The sequence below is a fragment of the Cyphellophora europaea genome (genome assembly GCF_000365145.1).
Source record: "Cyphellophora europaea CBS 101466 unplaced genomic scaffold supercont1.1, whole genome shotgun sequence".
Taxonomy (NCBI): Eukaryota; Fungi; Ascomycota; class Eurotiomycetes; order Chaetothyriales; family Cyphellophoraceae; genus Cyphellophora; species Cyphellophora europaea.
Window position 1 is genome coordinate 2,146,600 of NW_008481797.1, and position 27,601 is coordinate 2,174,200.

Here is a 27,601-nt window from a genome sequence, read left to right on the forward strand (position 1 = left end):
TGAGGCGGATGTGATGGGGCTGGTGTGTCCAAGCAGGGATGAATGCTTGCGAGGAAAGCCCACGCCGGAATGGATGACACTGGCCTTCTAGAAAGCCCGAGCCATTGATCTCACGATGAGGGGCGAAGAGGGGCGAAGCCTGTCCTATCCATATTTCTGTGGCTGGTGGCTGGCCACCTTTAGAAGCTGGATGGCAAGCGACACCGAGACTTGTTCGAAGAGAACATTGAGAGTTAAGCGATTATTGCCTGAGGAGACATGAAGGAATAGAGAAGCTGCAGCAGCAGCGTGGGAATAATGATAAACAAACTCAAACAATGTTGAACAAGGTACATGTATACGAGTACCATCATCGTCATCACCGACCAAGGTATTGCAATCCTTGCGGCAAAAGTCTCTTCTATAATCAATCCACCAAGCAAGCGCCGTCGACACCACTTCATCAGCCTCATGTGTGTGGGTGTATGTGTGTGTCTGTTGTACACGTTGGTCGGGTGCTGGTACATCCTGAATTGAAAGACATGAAACTTCAACTCATCTCAACTCAAACTCAAACTCAATGGTCCGCCCTGTGTCTGTGAACGAAACGAAGGGTAAGTTTGCGCGCACACAATGTCTATCTGGTATCATCGTCATCGTCATCATCATCATCGTCAACAACAACATCGTCAAGCATCTCATGAAACCCTCGTTCGTCGTCCCGAAATACTATTCCTCAGAGCAACTGCTTGCTTGCTTGTTGCCCTCAGATGAGGTTTCGCACCGCGCACCACCTCGCTTTGCTGACGATGACGTTGCCCTGTAGCTGCAGCGACTGCGCGGTCAGCAGGATCTCGGGATATTGCTCGACGACGTAGTGCAGACTGTCCGGAGGCGTCTCGTTGTACGCCAGTTGGAGGCACTCGGTGGCATAGTCTGCCTGTGGTCCCCAGCGCTTGATGGCCGCGACGAGTTCCCGCGAGAACCAATAGCGGCACTTGGTGCGGTCGCCCATGTCGCTTGCCATGCGGGCCAGGTGTTGGTAGGTGTAGACGCTGATCTCATCGGGGACCCAGTTCTCGGCGTATTCCTGTTTGCCAGGCGCGGAGTCGAGGATGCGCATAAAGACGGCCTCGGCCTCGTCCCAGCGCTGCTGTTGCATATATAGGTGACCAAGGCGGCGGAGGCAGCGGCGGGTCTCTTTGTGATCCTCGCCGTTCTCAGTCTCGCTGTCGTGGATGGCGGAGAGGAGAAGTTCCTCGCCAACTTGGAATTGCTGTTCGCGACGAAGGATGACTGAGAGGGAGCGCTTGACGAGGAGGACGTCTGGGTGGGCTGCTCGGGTAGTCTTCTCGAAAGTGCGGATCATGGTCCGCAAGGCGAACTCGGAGGCTGCAACGAGAGTGTCCCCGTAGGCCACGTTTTGGAGGATGATGGTAATCGGGTGGTTGTCACCGAGCACGACCTGGGCCATCAGGGCGAGGTATTCCAGCAGCTTGTGGCGGAACGACTCAAATTTCTCCCATCGGGAGCTTCCGAACGCCATGACCAAGTTTCGGATGAATAGTTTGGAAGGCTGCGAGAGTAGGAGGTGGGCCAGTCGGCATCCAAGTTCGAAGCTAGTGACGGCGAGGTCAGCATGACCGTCCTCTAGCATTGCTAAGCCAAAATCGAACTCAGCCCAAGTGCATCGTTCGCATTGCTTGGGGCTTGACTTGTGAGAACAGTGGTTAGAGATACCTGAAGTGATCCGTTTTGCCTGGTCAGCAGCATCTGGAATGCAAGGCAAGTGAGTATTGGCATCGGGTGACATCCACGAGTCGGAGAATTGCTCGACATAATACAAGACTTTCTCAACCGATCCTCGTCGTGGTACTGCCGGTTGCCCATATGGTGAAGATAATTGTGGCGGTTGGCTGGTCTGGGGGACCTGGTTGTATTGTTCGAGGTTGGCGAGGAAGGTCTGGATGCAGTGCCTGTGCGCGCAGACGGCAGCTTGTGAGCAAGTGCCTCCTTGGATGCAGCCCCAGTTGCCAGTGTACTGCTCAGCCTCGTCTGGAAAAGGGTTCGAGAATGAGGAAGAAGCATATGACGTGGCGGAGGAAACTCGACTCATGGCGGTACTGGCCACGTCGGTGGTGGGAGAAGCTGAAAGTTGTACGGGTGCGGATGTGAAGCTGGTGGAAGAGTTATGCTGCCGCCTCCGTGCAGCTGCGGCGTATTTAAAGACGTTCCACTCAGTGAAGCGTTGCTTGAACATGCGCGGCCTAGCGACTGTTAGCTGTGCAATTGAGGCGAGGAAAGAGGCGGACGTACGTGGCCTTGAACTGGTACCACATCTCCATATGGTGAACGAGCTCCTTGACGGTGAGGTTCAAACCAACGTACTGCTCCAGTATGACGGGTTTGAACCGCTCCCAGTCCTCCCGAGACGGAGGATCAAGTGGTGGGTAAAGGTTGAGCGATTGAATGTCCATATCCTTGACGGCAGAGGTGTCGAAGGGGCTGGGTGCGGCAGAGAAAGGCGAGGACACGAAGTCAAGGTCCATGTTGCCTGTTTGATAGTTCATGTCCATGATGAAAATGGCCGACGATAACAAGGCTGAATCGTCGAGGAGAGGAAAAAGGCTGAGTGAGTGCGCTGTGTCTCTGGGATGGCTGTGCAGCTGCAGCAGGAGAATCCTCAGGGCATTGTGATGATAAAAGGGCAACAGATGATTGTTGAAGGTAGAGAGGAAAGTGTGTGGTGAAGGAGACTTGTTTAAAAGGCTGGTTGGTAGGACTGGAAACAGGCTGGACACTGGCGCGGTTGCCCTATTTCAGAGGGAGTTGATAGTGGACACGGTCCAGTCAGAAAGCACTAGGACAAGAACAGACCAGCAGGCATCATCAGACGACCATCTGCCAGAAAGGGTCAGGGTCTAGGAGGGATAAAGATATGATGTCGGCATGCGGTGTGCGACATCGGGCTTGACAAGACAGACAACAGACATGGGTTTGAGGTAGGCGGGTAGGAGGATTCGGGTGGGTATGGTTTGAGGAAGTCCCTCTAGGTGCGTGGGGTGTGCGGATGGAAGCAGCACAACAAGGCCAGTCAGGCAGCGGAACGAGGACATGATGCCGGAGGCGAAGCATCGGGGGAGCAGGATGCGAGATGGTTGGCGCCGATGGTGGGTTGACTGGGTTGACTGGGTTGACTTGGTTGAGTTAGGACCATGCAGCGTGCCAGCGGAGCGTAATTCGAGTCATGCCGTGTTAGGCAGCCTTCTGGAAGCGCTAGAAGGCGCAGGAGCTTCTAGCGTTCGGCGCTAGAAGGTCGCAAGAATGCGCGAATCCCTGTCAGCTGGTCAGGTGGACAAGGGGGCCCTGGAAGAATGGTCGACCTGACGAGTGGTGGACACGGCGTAGTGGCTTATTGGCGGCCGGCTACCAACACCAACCGGACACATTCTGGCTCGTTGAAAATGAGGCTGATGAGTGGTTTATGTCATTCGCCAGAACACTATGAATGGGGGCTAATTTCGGTGTCAAAGAGCTTGGGCGACGTAGGCGACGAAGCGTTCGGCACACTGAAACCGACCGGCGAATCAGCCGTGCTCGAAACAAACACTGTCAGTGGTCGGACAACAAACAGTTCAGGTCAGCCACACCGTTTCCGCAGGTGAGTCAAACTGAATGGCGCAAACGGCGAGGCAGATTCGCGACTGCGGACCTGTGGTGCAGCTTGAAGCCATGGCCAAGTCGGGGGGCCATTGCTAGAATATGCAGGTGGGAAGCTGAACAACAGTCCATTCTGGGGGCAAGAATGGCCTAATTACAGTACTGTCCGTCATCGCAGCGTCTCATCTGGCCTGCAGACAAATGTCGTGTGCGTTTGTTCTGCGCGCACATTGATGCAAGGGCATCCAGGAGAAGGAGAGGGGATCCTCGAACGACGCCATCGCTGGTGGGGTTCGCTTGCGGACCACGGTGGCAGTGCCAGGCGGAAAAAGCAACCACCCTTGCCTGTTTAGACGCCCCTGCAGCGTTGCCTCCCGGCTTCCCGGCTCCTCGTCCTCCTCGTCGTCCTCCTCTCCCTCCCAAGCTTTCATACCGACGTATTCTGCCCGTAGCGATCGTCCATGAGTCGCTGACAGACCATATCTCCCGCGTCTTGTTGCCCCGTTGAATAGTAGTGAACGGACACTCCCAGTCGTTTAGGCTCCACGGGGACCACTGCTCTGCTTCCCCGTCCCCGGCCAGCACTGACTGCGGTAAGTGATCAACCCTCCTCTCTTGTCAGTTTGTCACATGCTAGGCATCCGCTCACTGTTCCCTCCAGGGTTGTCCCATCCCATCACTGATCTGTGTTTACTTCTACCCTGAACGATCCTGGCATTGCCGTTTCCAGGGTCCAAGTCATCTGAGTCGAGTGAACGTCAATGTCGTTCTCTCCCGTGGGTCAGGTGATGGATGATGCGCATGCAGATCCAGATCGATCTCAACGTTACGCTCAAAGACAAGACATGCAATTCTTCCTAGACTCCGATGCCGAGATGGGCGGATCGTTGACGTAATTGTTGCTGTACATTTTGGTTCCCATAACGCACCACTGTGTATATGCCCAGATTGCTTGCTAGATTCATTGCTAGATTCGTGTGCCCCCTTGGTGCGGTCGACCACCATGTTACTCCTGGACCCCCCCTTTCTAAATACCGGTAGTTTCACGCAGTGGACCTCTCACCGGTCACAGGTGACGATCGCGGCTCCGTAAAACAGACCCGTTCTAATTTCCTCGTCAAATCGTTGCATCGCCCCTCCACCTCCCGATGCCAGACATCAGCCGCCCACAGCGACAGAAGCAGTGTGATGGCCCATCCAAAGCCCACCGCCAAGCCCCACGGTACATCGCTCAACGCCTGCAGTTCGGTGCCGAACGTCCACGCCGTCTTGTGCGGCAGCATGTAGCCAATCGAATGCATCACCGGCCCGTGCACCAAGAACAGTGCGAAGCTGATTTTGCCCAGGTACAGCGGAAAGCTACTTGTCAAAAGGCGCCGCCACCTCGAGCTCTGAGGATCCGCGCGCGCCAGCATCAGCAGGAGGATCGCCGTGCCAATGTTCGGATAGAACTTGTCCTTTCGCACCATGAAGCGTGGGATGAGCTTGTTGAGCCACAAATACCCAGGCGCGTAGTCCCGGGCCCCGTCCACAGGATACGACAGCAGGTACAAGGCAACTAGAAATGCCGCATACCGCATCACTCTCTGGAAGCGCCGATCTTTGGCGGTCGATACGCCGTACCGCGTCCACTCCTGAACGGGCCGACCTACGTGCGCAGGAGGAGCAGGCTCGAAGTCGTGGTCCTGGTGATGATGATGATGTTGCACCGGCGGACTCGGTGTGGAATCCAGAATCAGGTCCAGTTGCGCCACCATGGCTCCCAGGATGAACACCCACACCTCCCAATGATTCCAATAAAAATACAGGATGCTCATGACGAGCATCGCAACGAGGCGAATGTGGGCTCGGCACGGCGACACCGCCACCAGAACGCCGTACAGATGCAAAGTACCACGCAGCTCCGCCAGAATGGCCCACATATGCTGGTCATGGAAAGGATAGACCGTGTTCTCGGTCACCACATTGGTCAAGTCAAAGAGCTCATGCATCCAGACCCCTAGCTGTTTCGCCAGCGGCTGCTGCTTGGGCTTGGGCTCATACCAATCGCCGGGGAAGAGCTTCTCATGGTCGAGTAGCAGAGGTCGGTACGTCTCATAGAAGCCTAAGTAGATATACATGGCCGTGCAGAATGTGATGGCAATGACGGGCAGGTAAAGCCTGAAAGCCTTACGGAAGAGGTTACCAGACACCGTAGTGAAGGTGTCGGGATGCGCATTCCCCTGTCGTTGGGGAAGTGCATGGAACAGTCGTATAGCAATTAGATAGCCTGAGATGCCAAAGAACAAGTGCGCCGAGAAGCCAGCATAAAGGAGGCGGATGATGGGCAGCTCGAAGAAATGCGTATGGCGATGATCCACCCCCCATGGTTGGAAGCCGAAGTCGCTGTAGACCATCAAGTAGTGAAAGGTCAGCACTTTGACCGCAGCGATGCCTCGAAGACCCGTCAGGTAGCTGGTAGTGTACAATTTGGACGGTGGTGGTCGTTCGTCCCACAGAAGCGTCCGGCCCAGTTGGGGTGTCGCGGCATAGCCAAGCCTCCTGAGCTGTCGTATGATTTGCGCCGGCCTCAACGCGTGTCGGATCAGGAGAAACAGCCTCGTGCGCGCATCTGCCGTCCGCTCGTCAACATAGCGGACATACTGGCGATGATCCAGGTCGCGTAGACGCGTGGAGAGATCTGAAAGCTCCATGATCGATGTGATGGGCGATTTGGGCTTCGGATGGGTTCCGTTGCTGCTCATCACCAGGCCCGGGGGGCGGATATTCGTTTAGAGGAGTGCCGGAGATCCAGCGTGCGCTTCATCACCGCTCCATCACGCCGTGTTCTCATTAATCGTCAAGTTGTGGGAGTCGGCTTACAGCTCGAGATTTTTGCAGTATCTAATATCGATGAAAAAGAATGCGCAAAAGAACGCCGCTTGCAGATCTCGTTGCGGAAAGCTAGTGGCCAGGTTTAATCTTAGGGAGGCCCCTCGGGGCGCCCCTGACGCTCCATGCTTAGCCCTCCTCCCCAGGTACCGTACTATACCACAGGGATGGAAGATGTTTGCCGGCTGGCTTAGCTTGATGACAACAGCCGTTTGCCTTGCCCATCGCGTGTGGCAGAGGACGTCTACGTCTATCGTCCTGACTTTGTATCACATGGCATACATCGCGTCTTTGCACCAGGGTCGAATTTGCACGGGCCTGGATGGGTTCGCGGTCTCGAACATGGCCGCCCCAGACTTGGTCTTGGAGCTGACGACTTAGCGGAAGCCAAGATATTTTCGAGATGCCGTCCAGCAACTCTGATCCGATCTCTACTTAACGCAAACCCAGGTCAGACAGCCTAGTAGCCAACATTTTTTTGATGAGAAAGCGAAACCCACAAGCAAGAAGCGCGATTCGAGGGGATATGGTACGAGCAGTAGCGTTCGCCGGGCAGACGTGTGCACGAAGCAGGAGCCCCTAGAGCCCAAGAAGCTGCCGAATCAGCGCGACAATTGGCCATCTTGGGTGATCATTCTGCTGTCAGCGAAGTAAACACATTCGCGTGCCTAATTTTGGACAGCACTGCGCAAGATCCCACTCCAGCCATGCCATGGACTCCATGCTGCTACCTTCATATTGTTGTGTATCATTCTCGGGGTCTCGAAGCTTCATCATTATGTGCAATGAGCAATATGCTGGCTCTGGAAACGGCCAGCCTTTCCTGTTCCCTCATCCGGGCATCGCCTTGCTCAAAAGGGGTATATGTTACGGGAATAGAGTGGTGCAAGTCAATACTGAAAAGGCTTATAGCCTCGTCACGCGATCGACGCGTGATGGTGTCGTTGGTGCTCATGTGCTCGAATCTGTCGCCGAAGAGACCTCGCATCCGCCATGTCGGGGAGACCGCTAACATCACTCAACTGTCACTGGTGGTAAAGGTGGAAATTTCAGCCCCGTGCTCTTTTCTTTCCTCTCTTGTTCGTACGTTGCGTATCGGTACCAGTGCAACTCCAGCGCGAGGCGCTTGCTTTGGAAAATTTCGTTGAGTGCCTTCTCCTTGTGGCCAAAAACCTGGTCAATAGCAGCCAGTTCCCGGTCATGCTCCTCCTCGACAGCTTCCAACTCCCGCTGCTTTCGCTCCAACAAGGCGTCTAGCCTCTTCTGCTGGTGACCGCGGAGCACGTTGATCTTAGCCACATTTACGTGGACCAAATTTTTCTGCTCGCGGTACTGCTCCGCAAGATGATTGTAGTCAGCGGGGCCTGTTGTGCGTGTAGGCAAGTCTGGTGTCGTCTTCCTGGATGCGTCCTCGGGGGCGCCTGTTGGAGATGTCGATGCTGTGTAGGCTTGTGCGGGAGGCGGCGTAGGGTTGTGCACGAATCTTTCGATCCGGCGAAGTCGGCTGTTCATCATCTGTTCTCTGAACTTGTGCTCCTCCGCCATACGGAGCTCTTCCGCCAAGTGCTTATTCTCCAGCTCATCAATATCTTGCTGATCCTTCACAATGATTAGCCAGACGACCGCATGAAAAAGGCTCACAAATCATACCTTGGCCTCTTTAACCTCGAGAGCAGCATCCTGGACCGCCTTTCTTTCACTTTTGGCCTTTTCGCGCTCATGAGTGAGCTGGTCCAGTAGCGCTCTCCGGTAGCCAACGAATCGGTCGCGCTCCTCGAGTTGCTCCTTTCGACGATCGACCATCTCCTGACAGACTGGGCTTTGTTTGAGGGCCGCAGCATCAACCTCGGCGTCAAAGCTGGGCTTCGGAAGTGCAGCGCCTGACCATTCGGATTTCTGGGATCGAATCGAGGGAGCGTCTTCCACGGGTTCTTTCTGCAGCTGTACCTCACTGTCTACGGGGCTCGCCACATCACTGGCCTCGGGCGATGTGCTCGCTGGCGATCCGCTAGCCTGCTCTTTCTTCTTCAGTCTGACGATCTTGCGCATGCGGGCGCGAAAAACCGAGTTTCTTTTTGACGAAGTTGGGGACAATACTGAAGGCTGGACGGCGGGGGCAGAAGTCTCGGACACCATGGAGCCTTGCGTCATAGGGCGACGTTCGCTCGAGGAACATGAGGTTGGGGCGGTCGATTGGGACATTATCGATGACTGCATATTAGTGTTGTCGGATGTAATGGTAACACCAGACATTGATGAGTCAATGGCCTCGACTTCGGTATCCTCAAGCTTGCTCGGAAGTCGGATGCCCTCATTCAAGGCCAGTCGCTGAAGATCGTTCTCCCAATCGATCTCAGTGAATGGGTGTGGTATCCTCCGAACTTCCAACGTGTAGTACGCCTGGTCAAAGAGGTCATTACTTGGAGAGCGAGATTCTACACTGCCAGCAGACTGTCCCATCTCCGAGTGGCTTCTCTTTCTCGATGGTGACGCCATCAAGGAAAGGGGCAAGGGATGAGTCCTTCCGCAGGTTAAGTCTCCTCAGGTCACACAAAGATAAATTGTGTTACGTCGTCATTCCTCCGAAGGCTGTGAGCACAGGTTGTCAGTGCGACAAGACTGCGTATACAAGGCGCGTCGCCGAATGAGGACTTTTCGCGGACAGTGAACGTTCGAGTGACCAACAGAGCGTTTGAAGAGTTGGAAGAGAGGCAACAACTCGGTGCGAATTGAGGTGAGAGCCAAAAGTCCAGGAAAATGTGAGTAGTCGATGATCGGGATGATCGCGCAGGATCGCCCCACGACTCGACCGTTGCACGAAACTATGAGTTTCTCACTTCGACTGAAGCTGCGTTCGAGCGTTGTAAGGAAGCTCCTATGTGCGAATTAAGTGGAAAGATGGGATTCGCAGACGTTGCAGAATCCACAGCCCCTTTGCGAGAGAGTTGCAAGCGCCCGGTTTGTCGATCGCCAGATCTGTAGGCAGTGATATCAATAATGCGCCCAAAAGCCATCGATTCCGACAAGCGGGGGAGACGGAAGCTTGATTGCCTGCTATTGCAAGGATAGGCCAGTTCTGGGTGCACCCATCTAGCTGTCGATCCCAAGTTCACAGTTGACCTTCGGGGGTTTTCAGGCGAGGGCCATTCCAACTGGACAAAGTAGGGATTCTAGGGCGCGTCATGAGCCTTTCAACCTCTCAGAATTTGACTTGACCGTCTCCCCTGATCAGGCGCCTAACTGTCAAGATGGATGTCCATCTGAACCTTACTCTCGAGCGACGCAGCAACTGGCAGAGGAGTGATCCCATTCTCGTCGCGGCGGGGATCGCTCCTGCGCTGCGACACCTGCAATAGTCGGGATGCCCGTGTGGACACCCTGGAACGGACACGATCTGCATTACCTGCTCAAACTTCCGGGTCTCAGCTAGGCTGGTTTGGGGCTTGTCCAGATCGATTGGGACCGATCCGGACGAATCTGTCAGAACTGGTGGCTTCGGATCCCGCGTCTTGGGAATTGCTTCGGACCGCTGGCCGCCAGTAACCGTGCAGTTGTGGATGGGCCTTACGCAAAAGAGTCTCTTGTTATAGTCCGTGGAACTGCAGTCTGCGACTGGCCACTGACGAGTCCGAGTCTCCCCAATGCATGCTGTGGAAAGCTGATCCAGCGGCGCCCCTCAATCAGCCTAAGCATTAAGCAACCTGTCGCCCGGCCTCTGGGCAAGTACAGGTGCCCTCCGGGGGTGACATGGCCGGGCGCAGGTGTCCGTGGCCGGGCCTCACGTGATTATGGGGTCGTACTTACGAAAGATGCAAAAAAGTGTTAGGTAGAGAAAGAGCCCGCTATTGGATTTTTCTGGTTACTCGTGAGCACCTCTCTGGAATGCTGGAGCTGTTGTTCCGTAGCATCACGATACTCAATGGCGTTCTTGCCTGGCAATGACATCGTCGTGCATACGCTTCAACTCCGGTATGATCAGAGTCTCTATTTCCATGCCTTCTGTCACCGTCCCACCCTCCAAATCTATCTGCTCGGGCTCCTTCTTGTGATCTGCGAGGCCAACCATGTTTTCTACTCCAGAGAAGCTCTTGGATCTTCGTGCTTTGGGAACACGAATCCACTTTTCTCCTCGGTCTCGGGTGATGAACACAACCTCCCACTTGCGGGTAGTCAGCAGGTTGCCGATAACGCAGTCGTGTTGATATCTGCTAAGGGACTCTTCTGCTTTGCTGACTAGGAGTTCTGGATCAGTCTCGAGTTTGAAGCTGACCACCATGCTGCCTTTGGGAGCCCACTGCTGCACAAGCGTCTTCAGGAACTTGGGTACCGGGTCGAGATCGATGATCAACTTCTTGCCCGAGCCCTTTCCATCGGCCGTTTCTCTCGACTGAATCTTGTGCTCTTCGAGTCTATCTGCGGGTATGAAGAAATCCGAAACCGCTGCGGCAAGATAGAAGAGCGTCCTTGGTCCCAGTGGTTTCGTGAGGGTTGCCAGGCTCCGAAGTGCGTATAGATATTCAGTGACCGTGGTGAAAGGCAAGAGCAGAAGCAGACGATTCTTCTTGGCATGCTGGTATTGCTGCAAAACTCGGCGCATTTTGGCTTGAAACTCATCGGCCACAATTACGCCACCGTCGTCGGCCTCGTCCATAAAATCAAGGAAGCAGTTCGTGCTGTGGCTGTAGTGTCGCGAGTAGGGTAGCAGGCTGAATTGCCGATGCAAGAAAATGACGGCATAGTCTGCCTGGAGGAAATACTCAGCAGAAGTCGCGCCACGCGTGCCTGCGGAAAAGTTGTCGATGAACCTCACAGTCTGTTTCTCGAGCGGGACAGTTGTACCTCCCGAGGTGACAATGGCAATGCGGCGATCGGGATTGGTTTCCACGTGGTACTGTATGAACTCCTTTGCCAATGCTTCATGCTTGGACAGTTGCTTTGGTCTCTGAGTATTACGAAAGTATTCACTGGCTCCGTCAACAGTCTGGCCGTTGGCGTCGGGCTGAGTCTCGGCCATGCTGTGGGTGTTGTTGTTGTTGTTGTACTGGCAAGCAATTGTATTTTCGGATCTAGCAACGCGCTGAATGGCACCCGAACATGCGAGATGTTTGTCTAGCCTGCCCAGAGACAATGTGTGCCCTTTCACTTGACGTCTGGATGGGGTTGGAAGTCACCGTGATACAAAAGATGGTCAAAATTTGAGCTTCCACGAAACCGAAGCCATCCGTGGCATCGAGGATGAGAGCTGCAGCGCAAGCACCATCATAAGGACAACTCCGCCATCACAGCGTCATTTTCAATCTTCAGGCCATCTGGACTGGGGGCAATGCGCGACCACGCAAAGAGGAATCCGGTGGCTACGGTGAGCTCAAGGACGGTGACCTTCCATTCTGACAGCAAACCGACCCGTGACGGCCCGGTTGAGGGGGTTGCACCTCAGGCTCGAAACACCTCAATGAGTCAGGTCCTGCTTTGTCACGTGAGCATATGAGTCGCGGACCATGATCCTCATCTTTTCCACCACAGGAAAGCGAATACGCGAGATTACGTCCGCGTGTCGTCGGGCAAACACCAGGCTGATTCCAGTCGACTTCCCATCGCGTACACTAGGCTCCTTCAAGAAGCATCACACGAAAATGCTTGCCTGTTGCTTGCTTGCTTGCGCAAGATGTCCCGGGCAGATGCCACGCACCGTCGCCCGCCATACCTATTCTCGACCCTTTTGGCGATTTCAGGAGTCTGTGTTGTGCTGGCCATCCAACCACGACTGCTGCCGCCATTCAGCCAATCTGCCATGTGAAAGCACATTCCGGATACGTGATGCTTTCTGTGCGGTAAGGCTGTCTGGAGGTTGACTTGTGTAGTGCCAGAAGAGCACTGCATCAATCTCTTGAGCCGACCTATTCAGCAAGGAGTTGCAATAGGAACAGACAAGATATATAAACTCTTGCTCTCCGTTCAGACGCAGAACTCACTCTAGCAGCAATCCGAGCTCGGGCTATATTGAATCGGTGACCCTCGCATTACCACCAGTATGGTTTACGCTGTCCCAGACTCTTACTACGTCTATAGCCCTACGAAGGGCGTCTCCATTGTCTTCGCTGTCTTGTTCACTATCTCCGGCGTCCTGCATATCTGGCAAAACAACGTCAAGTACCGCTCCTGGCGCATCGGCTTCCTCTTGCCCTGGGCGGCCCTCCTCGTAAGTCCTCAATAACCTGCGATTGGTTTGAAGGGAGCAACCGTTGGTGGCAGTCAGAGACTTTGCTTTGGTCTCAACCACGAACTTGTCATCTACCTCGGCCTGCAAGCACTGTTTGTAATGGTGCCGCTGCCACATCATTTCCATCCGATATATGCCCTCCGATACCCTTCCAAAGATGGCGGCGCAGCTTTACATCTTTTCCCCATGCCTGGAGTATACTCTGACCAGAACGATAGTTTACCGCAGGATTCTCTCTTCGAGAGTACGGCGCCTATCATCCCAACCAGATCGGCGAGTACATCGCCAGCCAAGTCCTCCTCTTCGTTGCTCCACCTGTCTATCAGGGCGCCAACTACTTTATCTTCGGACGCGCGCTTTACTATCTCCCATACCTCTCCCCTATCCATCCAGGTCGTGTGGTAAGTGAACCACCTCGAGGAAGATTGGACGAGGGAGACTCGAGACGAAGTCTGACGAACCACTGGACGTTTGCAAGACGTCCACGTGATTCTATCCAAATCTTTCTACCCTGCTCCCCATCTTTCCCTGCCTATTATAAGAACTTAGGCTAACTGTGCTCCTAGTAAGTGTGTCTGAGCCCTGATCCACATGACTGTCTTCCCACTCTGCAGAAGACTTGTGGAAAGCTTTTTACTTTCTGCCTGAGTCTTGTTTACCTGGTCTGGGACCATACTGTGAATTGAGCAAGCCTATGTCCTGGAGTCTCGTACTTGCTTGTGTCAATGCAGTCACGTTCCTCGAGCTAATGCGGTGCCATCTACAGCTGGACCACCTTTGTCGCGCTCGACACGATTGACGGAATCCTGGCCGGGAATGGAGCCGCCCTAGCTGCCAACCAGGAGAATCCAGCTTCCAAGATACACATTGGCATCATCCTGGTCAAAGTCTCTCTTTTCCTCCTTTTGGTCATGTTCCTCGGCTTTGTCACGCTGATCGTCAACTTCCACCGACGCGCCGTCGACCACGGCGTCTTCAACCGCAAGATCCGCATCGTCATCTACACCATGTACGCGTCCTCGCTCCTGATCCTGCTGCGCAACTGCTTCCGAACCGCTACATTCTTCTACTCCTACAATAGCGTCGCCAACGGCGAGGAATGGCCTTTTTGGGTCTTTGAAGCCCTTCCCATGCTGTGCAACTCTATCATGCTGAATGTCTGGCCTCCAGCCAAGTATCTGCCAGCCAATCACAAGGTCTACCTGGCCATAGATGGGAAGACGGAGCTAGTTGGGCCTGGCATGGTAGACAAACGGCCGTTCCTGGCCTCGTTGTTCGACCCCTTCGACCTCATCGGACTGTTCAGAGGAAAGGATAACAAGAATCGCTTTTGGGAGACAGACGGTATCGGTGGACCTAAGGCGAATGGCGACGCTATGGACACTGGTGCACCTGAGGTGGAGGAAGCAAGGGTCAAAGGTAATGGCATCTAGAAACTTCGTAGCTCATGTTGTGTTGTTTACCTTTGCACAATTTGACATCCTGTTTTGTAGCGATGCAATCACCGTTTTCAGGTTCTCAGACCCCTAATTCAGATAACTCATTTCGCCTTTTCACGTCCCACCGCGTCGCCATGTAGCCATGCGGCCGTGAGCTCAGCCTTAGCTTCTCCAGGAGTCGAGTCCTCACGCAGTCGCTTCACACAAGGCTGACGTCATCCTGGTGTCGGGCACTCGTGGCAGTCATCAACTTCCTGCCTTGAATTCCGGACGATCCGAAGAGAAGTGCTGCGAGTTGCTGCGTCATGCTCACTGGTAACCATTTCCTAAACGATGCTGTATTGGTAGCTTTGATGCTCGTATCGGGCGGGGATCACCACGGCACTACATCATTCTTACTTACTCCGTGACAAGCGACCGTTCATAGCACATTTATGCTCTGACAGGGCGGCCACCTCTTTTCGCGAAAGCTAAGTTCGGCGTATTCTTCCCAGTGTCCAAATATCCCGTTGAACCTCTCTCATCAGTAACCTCCCAAAACGCCAAACATCCAAGCAACCTCACAAAGCGACGCAACCACCGGCTTGACCAGCCTGTAGCCGTGCGCAACATCCCACCAACACCGGCCCCCCTCCCTTTACTACCACAACCACCAGTTTCACCAACCCACAGAAGGAAACAATGGCCGAACGCCTCAACAAGCTCTCCCACGACCTGACCTCTCACGTCTCGTCCGCGGTGCACGGCGTCCACGGCGCCGGCGAAACCCTCCGCGGCACAGTCAACAGCTCCATCGACGGTATCGTCCCCAACCACGAGTCTCGCGAGGGCGGTGGACGCGCACGCAACGATGCCGTTGCGCAAAAGGGTCTGGACGAGCTGCACGGCGCCGAGCGGCATTTCGGACAGCGCGAAGCCGGAGGAGGGGCAGGGTTCACGCACGGCGCGGAGCATGGTGGAGAGCATAATCATCGGAATCATGCGGCGGCGCAGGGCGGGCAGGGGAAGTGGTTGAGTCAGGGGGGCGTGAGGGCGGATGAGCGGACGGGGTATGGTGGGGCCGTGGCGCATGAGGAGGGTCGGGGTGGTGCGGGAACGGCGCACGATGGGTCTGCGAATGTTGGGCTTGGGGCCGCGAGGCAGGCGTGGGGCGGTGGTGGTGAGCAGCAGCACCAGCAGCACCAGCAGGGACAGGTCCAGCCGGCGGTGAGTGACGAGACGAGGACCCAGAGTAGGCCTCTACAGGCGGGTGCGCATGCTGGGGCGCCGGGCAGCACGCAGCCCAATGCGCTTCGGGCCCAGGCTCTGGATGCTAGTGAGCAGGAGAATCCGAGAAGGGAGGGCTTTTATTGAGGGCTGTGAAGAAACAAGGAACATGCTCATGAGCTCCTTGATACGAGACCTTTGGGGGCGAAACAAATACAACGACCGGGAGCAAAAGCCCGAGTCCAGATCGACGTGAGCAGTCTCCGCTGCACGCAGATGCTTTGGATCCCCTGGTAAGTTGATTTCGAGCCGTACATTGTAAGCAATGTGAAGTAGTAATGTATCGACTTCGCCAATCTGCAATCAAGTGTGGGAAGCCACAGTAGGGGACGATCTGCGAAGTATAGACTCATCAGTGGATGCCGATATGGTCGTAGCCAGCTTCGTAAGTCACGGCGACCTTGCGACGCGTGACGGCCTCAATGTCTTCGCTCGTTCGGTTCCAGACAAGACTCCTGGACAGCCAGTCGAACCCCTTGAGATATCGGGTGGGAAAGCCCATGAAGACACCTCACTTCCTGCATCGCGTTCCATGGTCTTTTCGCTCTTGCTTTGCCATACGGATGGGGGTTGAAACAATAGAGCACTGCGCTGTGTATGGTGCTACAGCCTCAGCAGAAAGCGGCGCTAATGTGCCGATTTCGCAACCGTAATGATATCGACGACGTCAGTGAGCGCAGCACACGAGCGCAAAGCTCTTCTTGCGATCCAACGCTAATGTTACCAAAGACTTTCCTTCTCTTCATCGCCTGACCGCTCAAAAGCAAGCATGAGGCATGCTCTGTCGCCCTCGCCCCCTTCATCATCTTCCCACGCATATCTCCCTCTATCCGCCTCATCTTCGCCACACGCGAACATGGCATTCCCCATCCGCACCCTCCCTTCACCGCTCACCTCCCCAAAACCACTACCGCCGCCGTCATGACCCGAGCCACAGCCAGCGCTGCCGCGTCTTCTTCAGCACCACCCCCCTCCACCGCCAACATCAGGAGCAGCCACAAAACCACTACGAAGTCCTCGGCGTCGACCCCAGCATCACGCCTCCCGAGCTCAAAAAGCGTTTCTACGCCCTCTCCCGCTCCCACCACCCGGACCTCCACCCCTCAGACCCCACCGCCGTGCAGCGCTTCCAGCAGATCTCCGAGTCCTACTCCACGCTCGCCGACCCGAGTAAGCGCGCGCGCTACGATCGGGATGTGATGCGCACGTCCCGCCACGCCGGTGCCCATCAGCAGCAGCAGCAGCAGCAGCAGCGCGGAGGCACCTACGCAGGTAGCCGCGCGCCGACGGGGCTCAGCAAGAGGCAGAGCGCCTTCCGCGGCCCGCCGCCCAGCTACTTCCGGCAGGGCGGCGGCGGGAGCTACGACCCGCACGTGAACCCGCACGCGCGCGGCGCCACGGCGGGGGAGGCCACGGGTGCGAACGCGGGTGCGGGCGCCAGAGGTGGCGGCGTGTGGGGGGATCCGAACGAGTTCGACAGCCGGGGCGTGCATCGCACGCAGTCGCATGAAGACCGCAAGAGGAATGCGCGGAGGGCGCGGGCCATGGCCCAGGCCCAGGCTTTGGCGGAGGAGGATGGGGACTTTTGGGCCCGGTTCGTCATCGTGAGCTGTGTGCTGTTGGCGGGCATCACGATTGCGTCTCTGGTGGTGAACGCTTCTAGCTCGGGGAAGAACGCGGGAGGTATGGTCAGGGCGGATGGAAGTAGACGAGAGAAGAAAGCACCATGATTCCAGCTGGACTAAATCAGGTTGTAGACTACGACTAGACGCGCACTCGCGCACTTAAGAGCACAAGAACATGATATGAGGTTCTGCTTTTCATTGCATCTCTGACTCCGACGGACGTCGCAAATGCACCAAGTAAGCTCTATCTGGCTGTACAAAAGCTGATGGCAGAAATTACATGGCTTTAACCCTCAAAGGTGAAAGAAGCGCCGACCTTGTGAGAGGCCTGGTTCATGTTCTGGGTATCAAAAGAGGCACCGAGACCGAGAGTGCTGCCGGTACCTAGCTTGACGTTGTAGGCAAGGGCGGCAATACCACGGTCGTTGATCTTGGCCTGTACCGGATTAGCTTCGGCCAGAGGGAGAAGCATCGGGGACAAACCTTGGCAAAGGAGCTGGGATCGAGCTTGTACTTGCTGGCGACCTCAAGACCGACGTTGGAGTTCTGGGCAGAGTCCCACGTAGCCTTAGCACCGACCTCGACCTCAGTGTTCACCTTGTGGTAGTAGCTAGCGGAGAAAAGGCTCAGGTTGTTGGTAGCGGTGATGGCGGCGGCATAGGTGGACTGGCTGTAGCCAGCAGCAAGAGCGTACTTGGTGATGGCGGCTTTGGAGACATCGTAGCCAGCCTCACCACCGACAAGGAAGCCCTCGTGGCCAATCGTGGCATCGAAGGTAGCGGTGGGACCCTTGAGGACGTCGGTGAACAGACGGGTGTGGACGGAAGGCTGCTTGTAGAACAGGTTGACCTTGCCGCCATAGGCCTGCTTCGCGGGGAGGTAGTTGGTGAGAACCTCAGCCTTGAGACCCTGAGTGATGGAGTTGTCGAGCTCGAGCTTGGTGTCCAGGCTGTTGGCCGTAGTCCAGGTCTGGGTCAAGGTCAAGCCTGTGGAAATCAGTCTCGGCTTCTTCTCGGCTTGCGCACATCGAGGCCGTGCGGGACTTACCAGAGGCCTTATCGGCGTACTTGCCCTCGAGCTTTATTCGCTTGTTGTCAACATATGCTCTGAAATATTTCTGTGTAATCGTGAAGCTCACCGAGCCTGAGATAGGACCATCATGGGCAGACTTGCCCTTGACGTTGAACCTATGGTATTCTTAGACGGAGCTCTTCATCCTGCAGCAGAGCCGCTTACGCAACGCCGTTGGGAGCCTTCGACTTGATCTCGAGGTTGGTAGCCTGGGTGTGGTAGAAATCCTTGTTGAGGAGCTAAAAGTTGTTAATCGCAAGCATTCGGGATTGGAGAAAGGGCGCCATACATCGTTCGCTGGCTTAGCGATATCGCTGAAAGGGACGGGAGCAGCCATGATGACCAAAGAGATGGATGGAGGATTGAAGTATTATGTGTGCAAAGTGAAGGCAATGCGATGGGATGCAGAAGGGATAGAGGTCGGCCACGGAGCTTCAAAAGATTGTCCCCAAGTGACCTGCGACTCCCGATTGTTTTCGTTTACTGCGCCTTGCCTATCTTGACTTAGTGGTGTGGGTGAATGCAGCGGTCGCCGCTTTTGCCAGGCTCCTCTGAGAGCCCCTCGCTCCCACTGCCTACCTCAGGTACGGCGAAGGCACGGCTGAGAAGATACTGTCATCCAGTGATCAGTCGGCTCACAGCGTGCGTACGCTTCTGATAAGCACTGTCGTGGCTGTAGCGAATATTGCCCAAAAGTATTGGTGCGCCCGTGATGGGCACATCCTTGGGTCGACCTATAAGTGATAAAACTGGCAACATTTCTGATACCCGGTGTTAGCCTACTCACGACGCACGTTCAGGCGTGATTCGCCCCTGCATCTCGACGTTGCAGCTCCAAGGAGAGGGGAATATTAAGATGAGACGCTCCTTCTTCTAGACTATTTTCATTCCTCATTATGTGCTACCGTACAGCACCAAGCAGCTTCAGCTGCTTTTGTCTATATACGAACGGAAGCGAAATCGATTCCTAGACACCGGCGCCCTCCTTGCCACATTGTACCTAGCTGGAAGCTTCCCATCCTTTAGTCAACACTTCTTGAACATTTTGTCATGGAGATTGTGCTTGCTAGCAAAGAGCATATGGGGCAATGATGCTTTTAGAACGCAAAGTCCATGTTAGAATCATTTCTAGCCGACAGCGCCGTGCTGAGCTGCAAATGAATGCGAAACGCAAGAAAAATCATGATCCTGGGTTGTCGTATCGAGCAACGTGAATGCCGATGGCGCGTCCACTAGGATCGGTTTGGTTGGACCACGTCGGCGTCCATCGAGATACCGTGCTGGCACAATATTGGGGGAAGTGCTGGTCGAACATCAACCGATACCAGTAAGCCTCTTTGCTGTCAGGGATTTCATCGCCCCACTCGGCTTTGGGGTTGGCCATCATCTCGTCGGTGACTTGCTGCTCGGCAGTATCCTTCAAGCAGTCGATCCAGCCATAGCCAACTCCATCAGAGAACTGTTCCTTCTGGCGCCAAAGGATGTGCTTGGGGAGATATGGTTCGACATCAGGCTCATCCGTGGTATCAAATGCCTTGCGCAGGATGTATTTCTCGAGACGCTCCGGAGTGATCATCTTCTCTTTCGGATCGATGTTCATGGAGACCTCCAAGAACTCCTTGTCGAGGAACGGCACTCTCGCCTCAACGCCCCACGCCGATGTTGATTTGTTGGCACGCAAGCAGTCGGAAAGGTGTAGGTTCTTGACACGACGAACGTTCTCCTTGTGGAACGCGGCCTTGTCTGGGGCAGCGTGGAAGTACAGGTACCCGCCAAAAATCTCGTCCGAACCTTCACCTGACAACACCATCTTGACGCCCATTGCCTTGATTTTTCTGCTCAATAGGTACATCGGAGTGGAGGCTCGGATCGTGGTGACATCGTAGGATTCGAGATGGTATATGACATCCGAGAGTGCATCGAGACCTTCTTGGAGGGTAAAGGTGAAGCTGTGGTGCTTGGTTCCGAGGAACGCGGCCACCTCCTGCGCGGCTTTGGTATCCGGCGCATCGGGAAGACCTATGGAAAAGGAATTGAGTTGTGGTAGCAAGGTAACCGTGGTGAGTTCGTTCTCGTTGTCAATACCCACAAGATCAGCTTTATGATCGTCCGCATGCCCGTTAACACCGTTGGTGACGCCATTGGTTACTCCGTTTGCTTGGCCGTCAGCCTGCGCCTTCACCAGTCGTTGCTGACGAAGGGATTCACGCTGCGCAATCGAGGCCACCAAGCTCGAATCTAAGCCACCCGAGAGCAGGACACCATACGGGACCTCAGCCATCAATCGCTTGAGCACAGACTTCTCGAAAGTACGTCTGAGCAGCTTATAGTCGAGTGGTGTCTCCGGCACCCGGTCTCCGTCCCACCACGTTGGCTCGAAATACCGCGTGAGCTTGTCTGTGTCTGAATCATACACGTGTCCGGGAGGGAACGCAATGATGTTGTCGCAGACTGGGGCCAGAGCCTTGAGCTCAGAAGCAAAGAAGACCGCACCAGGCGTCTTGCTAGACCTGCCGAGGTAAAAAGAGGTGATGCCAATCGGATCGCGAGCGGCGATGGTCCTGTCCCGCACCTTGTCATACAGGACAAACGAGAACATGCCATCCAGATGCTTGGGCGCGTCGATGTCATATTGCTTGTAAAGAGGGATGATGACTTCGCAATCGGAACGAGTTTTGAAATCGTAGGCCTGCTTCAAGGACTTGCGAATGATTCTGTGGTTGTAGATTTCGCCATTGACGGCCAGAGCAAGGGTTTCCTCATTGTTGGTTATGGGCTGCGCACCCGAGTCCACGCCCACAATGCTGAGACGCTCGTGACATAGGATAGTGTTGTTGCCAGTCCAGTTGCCGGACCAATCAGGGCCACGATGCCGCAGGCACTTGACGCACTGCAGGGCAGTGGTTTTGAAGCTGGCGATATCAGGGTGCTATGTAGCCATTAGCATCCGATCACAATTTCATGTAAGGTACGGCGCATGACTGACTCCGTGTGCCGCGAATATGCCACACATCTTGGGCGGCTAATGCAAGTAAGGAATGGCAAGACTCGTCGGAAAGGTGAGAGTCACAGAAGAAAGAAAGACAGAGCGGGAGATAGAAGGGCGTGGGAGAAGTGGCAGGACTGGTGTCTTGAAGGCAATGAGCCCGTGGGAGGCGGAATGAAATTTCGTCGTGTTTGAGTAGGAACGTGGGATGAATTAGAACTCGGTCCACCTCGCGATAAATGATAAGTTTTGGCCACCCAAGAGTAAGAGCTTGAGCGTTTGGGGGATCATATGATGAGACGCCTCTCCGTTTGAATTCTACGAATGAGAATGCGCATAATGATCAATCGGAGCAGTGATTCAGTAAAACTTGAAGTGACGGGTGCCACGCTTGACCCATCCCCGAGGTCGGGGCTGAGCGCGCTGGCGGGTACCAGGGTACTGACCCGCGATCTTGAGCTGTTCGACGACGAGCTTGCAGACAACCAAGATGCTGATACATGGCTATGTGTCATGGTTACTGACATCCTGACAAGTTGGCTAGTCCACGGCACGCGACAGTGGCATTCTACGATGTCACACGGCGCACCACCCAATTCACAGAGCGGCCATTCAGACGAACCTCGACTGCATTGATCTGGGGTCGGCCAGGATGGCCCTTACTCAGACCGGGTAAGACAAACGGCCACAGGGCAAGTGTGGCCCTGGTCGAGCTTGTGCGGACATCGCTCCTCCATGTGAGTCGCTAATTCCCCGCAAAATGGCTGCATGGTGAGGTGGTGGTGAGGTCCTAAGATGCCCAAGGTGATGCGGGTTGCGATACCTGATGATGCCCATCGTGCTCCATCGTTGAACCCTGCGAACCCCCACGCTAGCACCGGGTGGGCGTGCTTCTGCCCGGTGGCGGCGCCCAGGGCCCAGCTACCAGCCAGACTCTAGTCGCGTACATCCGAGCCTGAGGGGATCGTTCCGAAATGAAAAATGACTCGCTTGCACAGCATAAGACTGCAAGGGCGAACATGAAGAATTCCAAAGGTCAGCAGGTGCATGCAAGCCTGAATGTGTATTCTCGTATGCGTTGGCTTTGTCTATTTGGCCGTGTTAAGCAATTCCCAAACCCCCAGCGCCACGCTGCAAGAAAAGACGGCAAATACATTCCCGGAGTCATGCTCCGAGCCTCGTCACTCGTCGTGCTCCACTCCCATAAGGCTATGCCTGCGCTGTCTGCGCGGTCTGCGGTGGTTCGCTGCGCATCACGGCACGGGGTTCTCCTTGACGATGCTCTTGATCTTACGCTCGTACGCAGCCCGATCCTTCTTGAACAGATTGTAGGCGTCGGCCTGAGCCGGCGACTCGGGGTTAGGCTCGTTTAGCAGCTCCTGAATGCCTAACAGAATCTGCTTGATGGTGATGGCGGGCTTCCAGCCTTCCTCTTCGTTGAGAATCGAGAGACAGACAGTGCCAGACGGGTAGACGTTGGGGTGGAAGAGAGGAGGAACGAATTTGCCTAGTAATGTCAGTAATTCTCATGGCTGCTTGCGAGGCGTCTCACATTTTGGCGGCTTGGTGGGGTACTCGTCTGGAAAGGTGAGGGTGAGTTTGAAAAGTCCGCCTTCCCAGATGGTCTTTTCGCGTCCAGGAATACCGACATCCCAGGTCTTGAGATCGACAACGCCGGTGGTGGTTCTCACGGGCTTCGCGAAGAAACCGAAGGGGTGCTCGCGGCGCCATTGCTTGCGCTCCTCCGTAAGGCGAGATTGGCAGAGAGACATGATGGACGGAACGCTTGCGCGAGTGGTGTGATATGGTATTTTCGGGCCTCAAGGCGAATGTCCAAGACACCAAGCAGCAAGTGGAATATGTAGAAAGTAACGACGTGGCGATGAGGCTGCCGGCGGGTGATGCCTGTGGTGAATCGGTAGTCCGCGACAAATTATTCACTGCAGCAATCGGCAGGCACAGGCACAGAAAGAAGCCCCAGATCGGCCAAGGCCCCGACTCGCCCGAATCCGAGGTGAGGTGAGCCACCGCTAATCGCTGATCCCGCCGGGATTGCGCCCCAGCCTTGTCTCACGACCCTAATCCTTCCGCGCCCTTGGCCTGCCTCAGGTGCTTTGCGCCTAGACCCCCTGGGCCAATCACCTAGATGCATAATCCCGTTAATCAGTCTTTGCCAATGCTTCCATGACATCGGCCGCTCTTCCAAGAGCTCGGCGGAAACAATAAACTTGTCTGAGGATGTCCTTGACACGTGGAACGCAGCCATGGCTCTCCTGCTGTCACTATTTCTTCACGCCCTCCGCCTGTTGGGCGCGCGAAGTATCACGCGTTCCAATCGCCCGCCGTGATGTCAGAGGATACACAGTTTCTAAACGACAAGGAGGTCGATGAGTTTGTCTCTGGACTTGACAAGGACAACGACGGTTGCATTTCCTACAGTGAACTTGAACATGGCCTCGACAAAGCCCATAAGGAGTTGGTGCCTGAAGCCAAATCACACAATTTCCATCATCCAGATCGAAAGGATGAGCGGCATGAATTCCTACGACGCATGTTGAATTCCGAGAAGGACAAAATCCCAGCAGAAGAATTCAAAAACACAGTCCGATCATGGCAGATTGCGTCTATGGAACCGGACAAGAAAGCCGCCAAAGACGAGCATGACTTTATGAAGAATCTACCACTTGGCAGAAAACTCCGAGCATACTGGGAAGTCCACGGTCCGACCTACCTTTTCCTTGCCTTTGTCGTGTCGGCGCAGATCAGCATAGGAGTGTGGCAGTGCGTCAAATATGCGACTGGGCCTGAGTACCAGGCGGCCTTCGGCTGGGGCGTCGGCTTCGCAAAGGCTTGTGCTGGTGCTCTTTATGCTACCATGTTCTTCCTGGTACTCAGCATGAGCAGATGGACCGCCACTTATATGCGTAGAGTGCCGTACATCACTCGGTTCATCAACTGGGACCTGAGCCAGGAGTTCCATGTCATGATGTCTATTGTTGCCCTTGTCCTTTCTACTGGGCACATGATTGGGCACCTTTCTGGAACATTCAACTTCGGTAGCAGGTCGGGACGACAAGACGCTGTTGCTGCGCTGCTTGGGCCTGATGCAGTTCCTCGGCCCTACAGCGCCTACGTCTCGAGCCGACCCGGTTGGACAGGCCTTACCGCAATCAGCTGCTTCTATCTTTTGGCTCTGATGAGCATGCCGCAAGTCCGGAAATGGTCGTACCAGGTCTTCCAGTTGGGCCATTTGTTGATGTTCCCGATGATAGCCATGCTCATGATGCACGGCACTCTCGGGCTGCTGCAGTATCCGATTCTGGGCTTTGTACTAGCCTTCCCTACACTGATGGTGGTTCTGGAGCGTCTTACCAGGTTCCTTCTCGGTTTCAACAGAGTTTCTGCATCGCTGGAAATACTGGATGCCGATACTGTTTGCATCACCGCTACAATTCCCCGGTTTAGGCTCTGGAAATACAAGGCTGGTCAATACGTCTTCCTCCAAGTTCCCCAGATCAGCTTCTTCCAATGGCATCCATTTACCGTGTCCGAGTGCATCGGAAAGGTCTTCAAGCTCCATATCAAGACCGATGGCGACTGGACATCTAAGCTTCGGGAGCTGAAGGACGCGAAAGATTTGAAAATCGGGGTGGACGGGCCCTATGGTGCTCCTGCCCAAAGATTCTACGACTTCGACCAGGCCATCATTATTGGGTCTGGTATCGGCGTGACGCCATTCTCGGGTATCCTCAACGATCTACAATCCCGTGAGGATCACGCATGGACACGCCGCCGCGATTCCACGTCTTCGCACGAATCCAAAGAAGAAGCGCCGCGTCCACTGGAGCGTAGGCCCACCGTGGTAGGTGACGGAAAAGAAATTGATCTCAATATTTATCGTCGAGTCGACTTTCATTGGATCATAAGGGACCGGGCCTACCTTGAATGGTTCAGTTCCCTTCTGAACAAAGTATCGATGGGCGAGCACAATCCCAACCTAGAGATACGACTCCACAATCACCTCACGAAAAAGCGCAAAGACATCCAAACGCACGTGTACCGTTGTCTGTTGGAGAAGCATCGCACACCTGAGCGTCCTTTCTCGCCGCTTACTGGCCTTGTTGCACCAACACACTTCGGACGCCCAGACTTTCCCAAAATCTTTAATGACCACTACGAGGATATGTTGAAGCTATTCTCGAAAGACAAACAACGAAAGAGGAGAGTTGGTGTGTTCTTCTGCGGAGCCCCCATCATTGGTAAGTCATTGCTTTCCCAATCCACTACAGTAAGGGCGACAACAGCCGTGAACAGGGTTTGGAAGCCTGCAGTTGTCCGCTATATGGGTGCCTTTGAAAGCTCAGTCTTTGAGGATTTCCTTTCGGTCGAGGACCTCCCTTCTACTTACCCTTCACCTCCTGCGTCCCATTACCTGAATGAAGCCATTGAAACTGACATTCACCTCTCTAGGCCACCAGCTCGCTGATCTGTGCCATGAGATGACGCTTCGAGGGCGCCATGATGGATCCGAGATAGAATACTTCTTCCAGATCGAGGTCTTTGGGTAGTCGTGCTCGATCTGCAATTCTCACGGCTGTAGAACAGCATCTAGCATGATATTGGGAGCGTTCGAAATTGTGTCATTAGCCTAGACGGATATACTAGCTCACTTTTGGTTTTAATTGGGTATCATCGAGCCGACGAGACTGGCCTTTTCCCTCTCTTTCCTCCGCAACTGCCATCTATCGCTCAGCACCTACATAGTCCTTCACGCGCGCATCAAGCCCTTGGTCCACCGCTTCCTCATCTCCACCAGCCGGCTCATCTGCCCACACCACCCCTCCCGGAAGACTTCCTCGCCAAACCGCCTCGTACTCTCCCTGCCCCTCTTCCTCATCTCATAGCTCTCCCCCTCATCCAACGCCGCCACCTTCGCAAACCCCTCCGCAAACTCCTCCTCCGTCTCCGCGTGAAAGCCAATGTCCTTCCCCTCCCACGGCACCACGATATCCAACCACGGTCCCCCGGACCTATGTACCACGGGTATCAACCCGGCCGCCAGGCCCTCCACGTTCCCGATTCCAAAGTGCTCTGCGTACATGGCGTTGACGCCGACGCTCGCTTTACCCAGATACTCCTCGATGACGCTGAAGGGGGCATCGCAGATAAAGGTGGTCTGGTCGTTGACGTGCAGCTCGCGCGCCTCGATGCGCAAGGCGTAGATGTGGCGCTCGTCGGGCGTGTTGGCGCGCACGGAGCCGATCATGACGAGCTTCGCGGCCGCGGCGCCCGGTGAGCCGCTGTGCGCGTAGCGCGCGAAGGCGCGGAGGACGAGCGAGTGGTTCTTCTCCGGGCGGAATTGCGCGATGTAGAGGATTATGTTGGCCTGGGAGCGGGTGCTGGAGGTGGTGGGGGTGAGGGGGATGCGGTCGATGAGGGATTCGACTGGGCAGGGGGGGTAGATTGTCGTTGCAACGGTGTCTGGGTGCTTGTCTGTGGAAGGGGTTGTGGCGGACGGCAGGATGGTTTGCGGGGCCCAGAGACGGTTGATGTGGTTGGCAGTCCAGGTCGAGTTACACATGACGACGTCGATTTGACGGCCAACCCAGCCGTACAGTGCAGCAAAGAGGTGCCAGTAGCGTCGCTTGAGCTGACCCTTCAGGCCCGCACCGCCACCAGAGTGAATCCCTTTGGTGCCCGTCGTGTCGTCGAGGGAGGAAAGCATATCCGTGGAGATGGTTGGGTAGTGGACATACGCGGCAGTGGGCACTGTGGGAAATAGATACTTGCAAAAGGCGACAGCAAAGGCGTAACCCATGGTGTCGATGAAGATGTCAGGGACCAAGAGATGGAAAGCGTCCCAAGCTAACACCAGAGAGCCCAGGGACTGGCCGAGGAGCGTGAAGTACGGATAGTTGTTGGCGAGGACGAAATGGCGGGTAGTGAGATAAATGAATGTGAGAGTTTCTTCGCGCAGCATGATTCCGAAGCGATCCTTGACTTTGGCGACGATGGCAGATTTGTCGATTTCATGATCGCCAGTGTAGACCGCGCAGATGGCGTTGGGCCACTGTCGCTGCGTTGCGGCTATTGCGGCCCAGAGAACGCGTTCGCCGCCACCGCCAGCATTACAGAAGGGGTGGAAGAAGCCAATGATGCCCTCCCAATCATTACCGGACACATCGCCGTTGGGAGCTGTGCCTGATGTGCTCTCGACTTTCTCCCAGTCATCTTCGGCATCTTGGAACTGCTTGCGCTTTTCTTCGGTCGCTTTGAGCTCCCTTTTCATCTGCTGGTAGATAGCATGTCGTCGGTCTCTGGTACCCGACTGAAGGAACCATCCCCACAAACGCAAGACGCCTATGAGCGCAAAGGGTATCACAAAGAAGAGCAATGGGACGATTGCCAACACTCCAACCAGAAATGATATAGCCATGAGTAGTCTGAAACCTCTAGAGGCATCTTGCTGGGATGAATAGGGACT

General features: G+C 55.1%; 12 protein-coding genes across 12 annotated transcripts; 4 read left to right on the forward strand and 8 right to left on the reverse strand.

Moving 5' to 3' along the window:
• Positions 1-745: 745 nt before the first annotated feature.
• HMPREF1541_00807 (uncharacterized protein) lies at positions 746-2,555 on the reverse strand (the record flags this gene model as incomplete). Its single annotated transcript, XM_008713111.1, has 2 exons — positions 746-2,246; positions 2,296-2,555. The coding sequence occupies 2 exons, from the start codon at positions 2,553-2,555 to the stop codon at positions 746-748; spliced, it is 1,761 nt and encodes a 586-aa protein (XP_008711333.1).
• A 2,127-nt stretch (positions 2,556-4,682) lies between these two features.
• HMPREF1541_00808 (uncharacterized protein) lies at positions 4,683-6,332 on the reverse strand (the record flags this gene model as incomplete). The annotated part of the gene is made up of 1 exon (XM_008713112.1): positions 4,683-6,332. The coding sequence occupies one exon, from the start codon at positions 6,330-6,332 to the stop codon at positions 4,683-4,685; it is 1,650 nt and encodes a 549-aa protein (XP_008711334.1).
• Positions 6,333-7,524: 1,192 nt separating this feature from the next.
• Positions 7,525-9,006, reverse strand: HMPREF1541_00809 (uncharacterized protein; the record flags this gene model as incomplete). Its single annotated transcript, XM_008713113.1, has 2 exons — positions 7,525-8,109; positions 8,161-9,006. 2 exons carry the CDS (start codon positions 9,004-9,006, stop codon positions 7,525-7,527), a joined length of 1,431 nt encoding a protein of 476 aa, XP_008711335.1.
• Positions 9,007-10,426: 1,420 nt separating this feature from the next.
• HMPREF1541_00810 (uncharacterized protein) lies at positions 10,427-11,524 on the reverse strand (the record flags this gene model as incomplete). The annotated part of the gene is made up of 1 exon (XM_008713114.1): positions 10,427-11,524. One exon carries the CDS (start codon positions 11,522-11,524, stop codon positions 10,427-10,429), a length of 1,098 nt encoding a protein of 365 aa, XP_008711336.1.
• Positions 11,525-12,541: 1,017 nt separating this feature from the next.
• On the forward strand, positions 12,542-14,163 carry HMPREF1541_00811 (uncharacterized protein; the record flags this gene model as incomplete). The annotated part of the gene is made up of 4 exons (XM_008713115.1): positions 12,542-12,709; positions 12,949-13,131; positions 13,176-13,180; positions 13,497-14,163. The coding sequence occupies 4 exons, from the start codon at positions 12,542-12,544 to the stop codon at positions 14,161-14,163; spliced, it is 1,023 nt and encodes a 340-aa protein (XP_008711337.1).
• Positions 14,164-14,850: 687 nt separating this feature from the next.
• Positions 14,851-15,522, forward strand: HMPREF1541_00812 (uncharacterized protein; the record flags this gene model as incomplete). The annotated part of the gene is made up of 1 exon (XM_008713116.1): positions 14,851-15,522. The coding sequence occupies one exon, from the start codon at positions 14,851-14,853 to the stop codon at positions 15,520-15,522; it is 672 nt and encodes a 223-aa protein (XP_008711338.1).
• A 689-nt stretch (positions 15,523-16,211) lies between these two features.
• On the forward strand, positions 16,212-17,165 carry HMPREF1541_00813 (uncharacterized protein; the record flags this gene model as incomplete). Its single annotated transcript, XM_008713117.1, has 1 exon — positions 16,212-17,165. One exon carries the CDS (start codon positions 16,212-16,214, stop codon positions 17,163-17,165), a length of 954 nt encoding a protein of 317 aa, XP_008711339.1.
• Positions 17,166-17,346: 181 nt separating this feature from the next.
• Positions 17,347-18,468, reverse strand: HMPREF1541_00814 (uncharacterized protein; the record flags this gene model as incomplete). The annotated part of the gene is made up of 5 exons (XM_008713118.1): positions 17,347-17,496; positions 17,544-18,046; positions 18,108-18,247; positions 18,297-18,370; positions 18,421-18,468. The coding sequence occupies 5 exons, from the start codon at positions 18,466-18,468 to the stop codon at positions 17,347-17,349; spliced, it is 915 nt and encodes a 304-aa protein (XP_008711340.1).
• An 843-nt stretch (positions 18,469-19,311) lies between these two features.
• HMPREF1541_00815 (asparagine synthase (glutamine-hydrolyzing)) lies at positions 19,312-21,144 on the reverse strand (the record flags this gene model as incomplete). Its single annotated transcript, XM_008713119.1, has 2 exons — positions 19,312-21,060; positions 21,118-21,144. The coding sequence occupies 2 exons, from the start codon at positions 21,142-21,144 to the stop codon at positions 19,312-19,314; spliced, it is 1,776 nt and encodes a 591-aa protein (XP_008711341.1).
• A 1,226-nt stretch (positions 21,145-22,370) lies between these two features.
• HMPREF1541_00816 (SUMO-conjugating enzyme ubc9) lies at positions 22,371-22,889 on the reverse strand (the record flags this gene model as incomplete). Its single annotated transcript, XM_008713120.1, has 2 exons — positions 22,371-22,624; positions 22,670-22,889. 2 exons carry the CDS (start codon positions 22,887-22,889, stop codon positions 22,371-22,373), a joined length of 474 nt encoding a protein of 157 aa, XP_008711342.1.
• A 575-nt stretch (positions 22,890-23,464) lies between these two features.
• HMPREF1541_00817 (uncharacterized protein) lies at positions 23,465-25,603 on the forward strand (the record flags this gene model as incomplete). The annotated part of the gene is made up of 1 exon (XM_008713121.1): positions 23,465-25,603. One exon carries the CDS (start codon positions 23,465-23,467, stop codon positions 25,601-25,603), a length of 2,139 nt encoding a protein of 712 aa, XP_008711343.1.
• A 282-nt stretch (positions 25,604-25,885) lies between these two features.
• On the reverse strand, positions 25,886-27,553 carry HMPREF1541_00818 (uncharacterized protein; the record flags this gene model as incomplete). The annotated part of the gene is made up of 1 exon (XM_008713122.1): positions 25,886-27,553. One exon carries the CDS (start codon positions 27,551-27,553, stop codon positions 25,886-25,888), a length of 1,668 nt encoding a protein of 555 aa, XP_008711344.1.
• Positions 27,554-27,601: the final 48 nt, after the last annotated feature.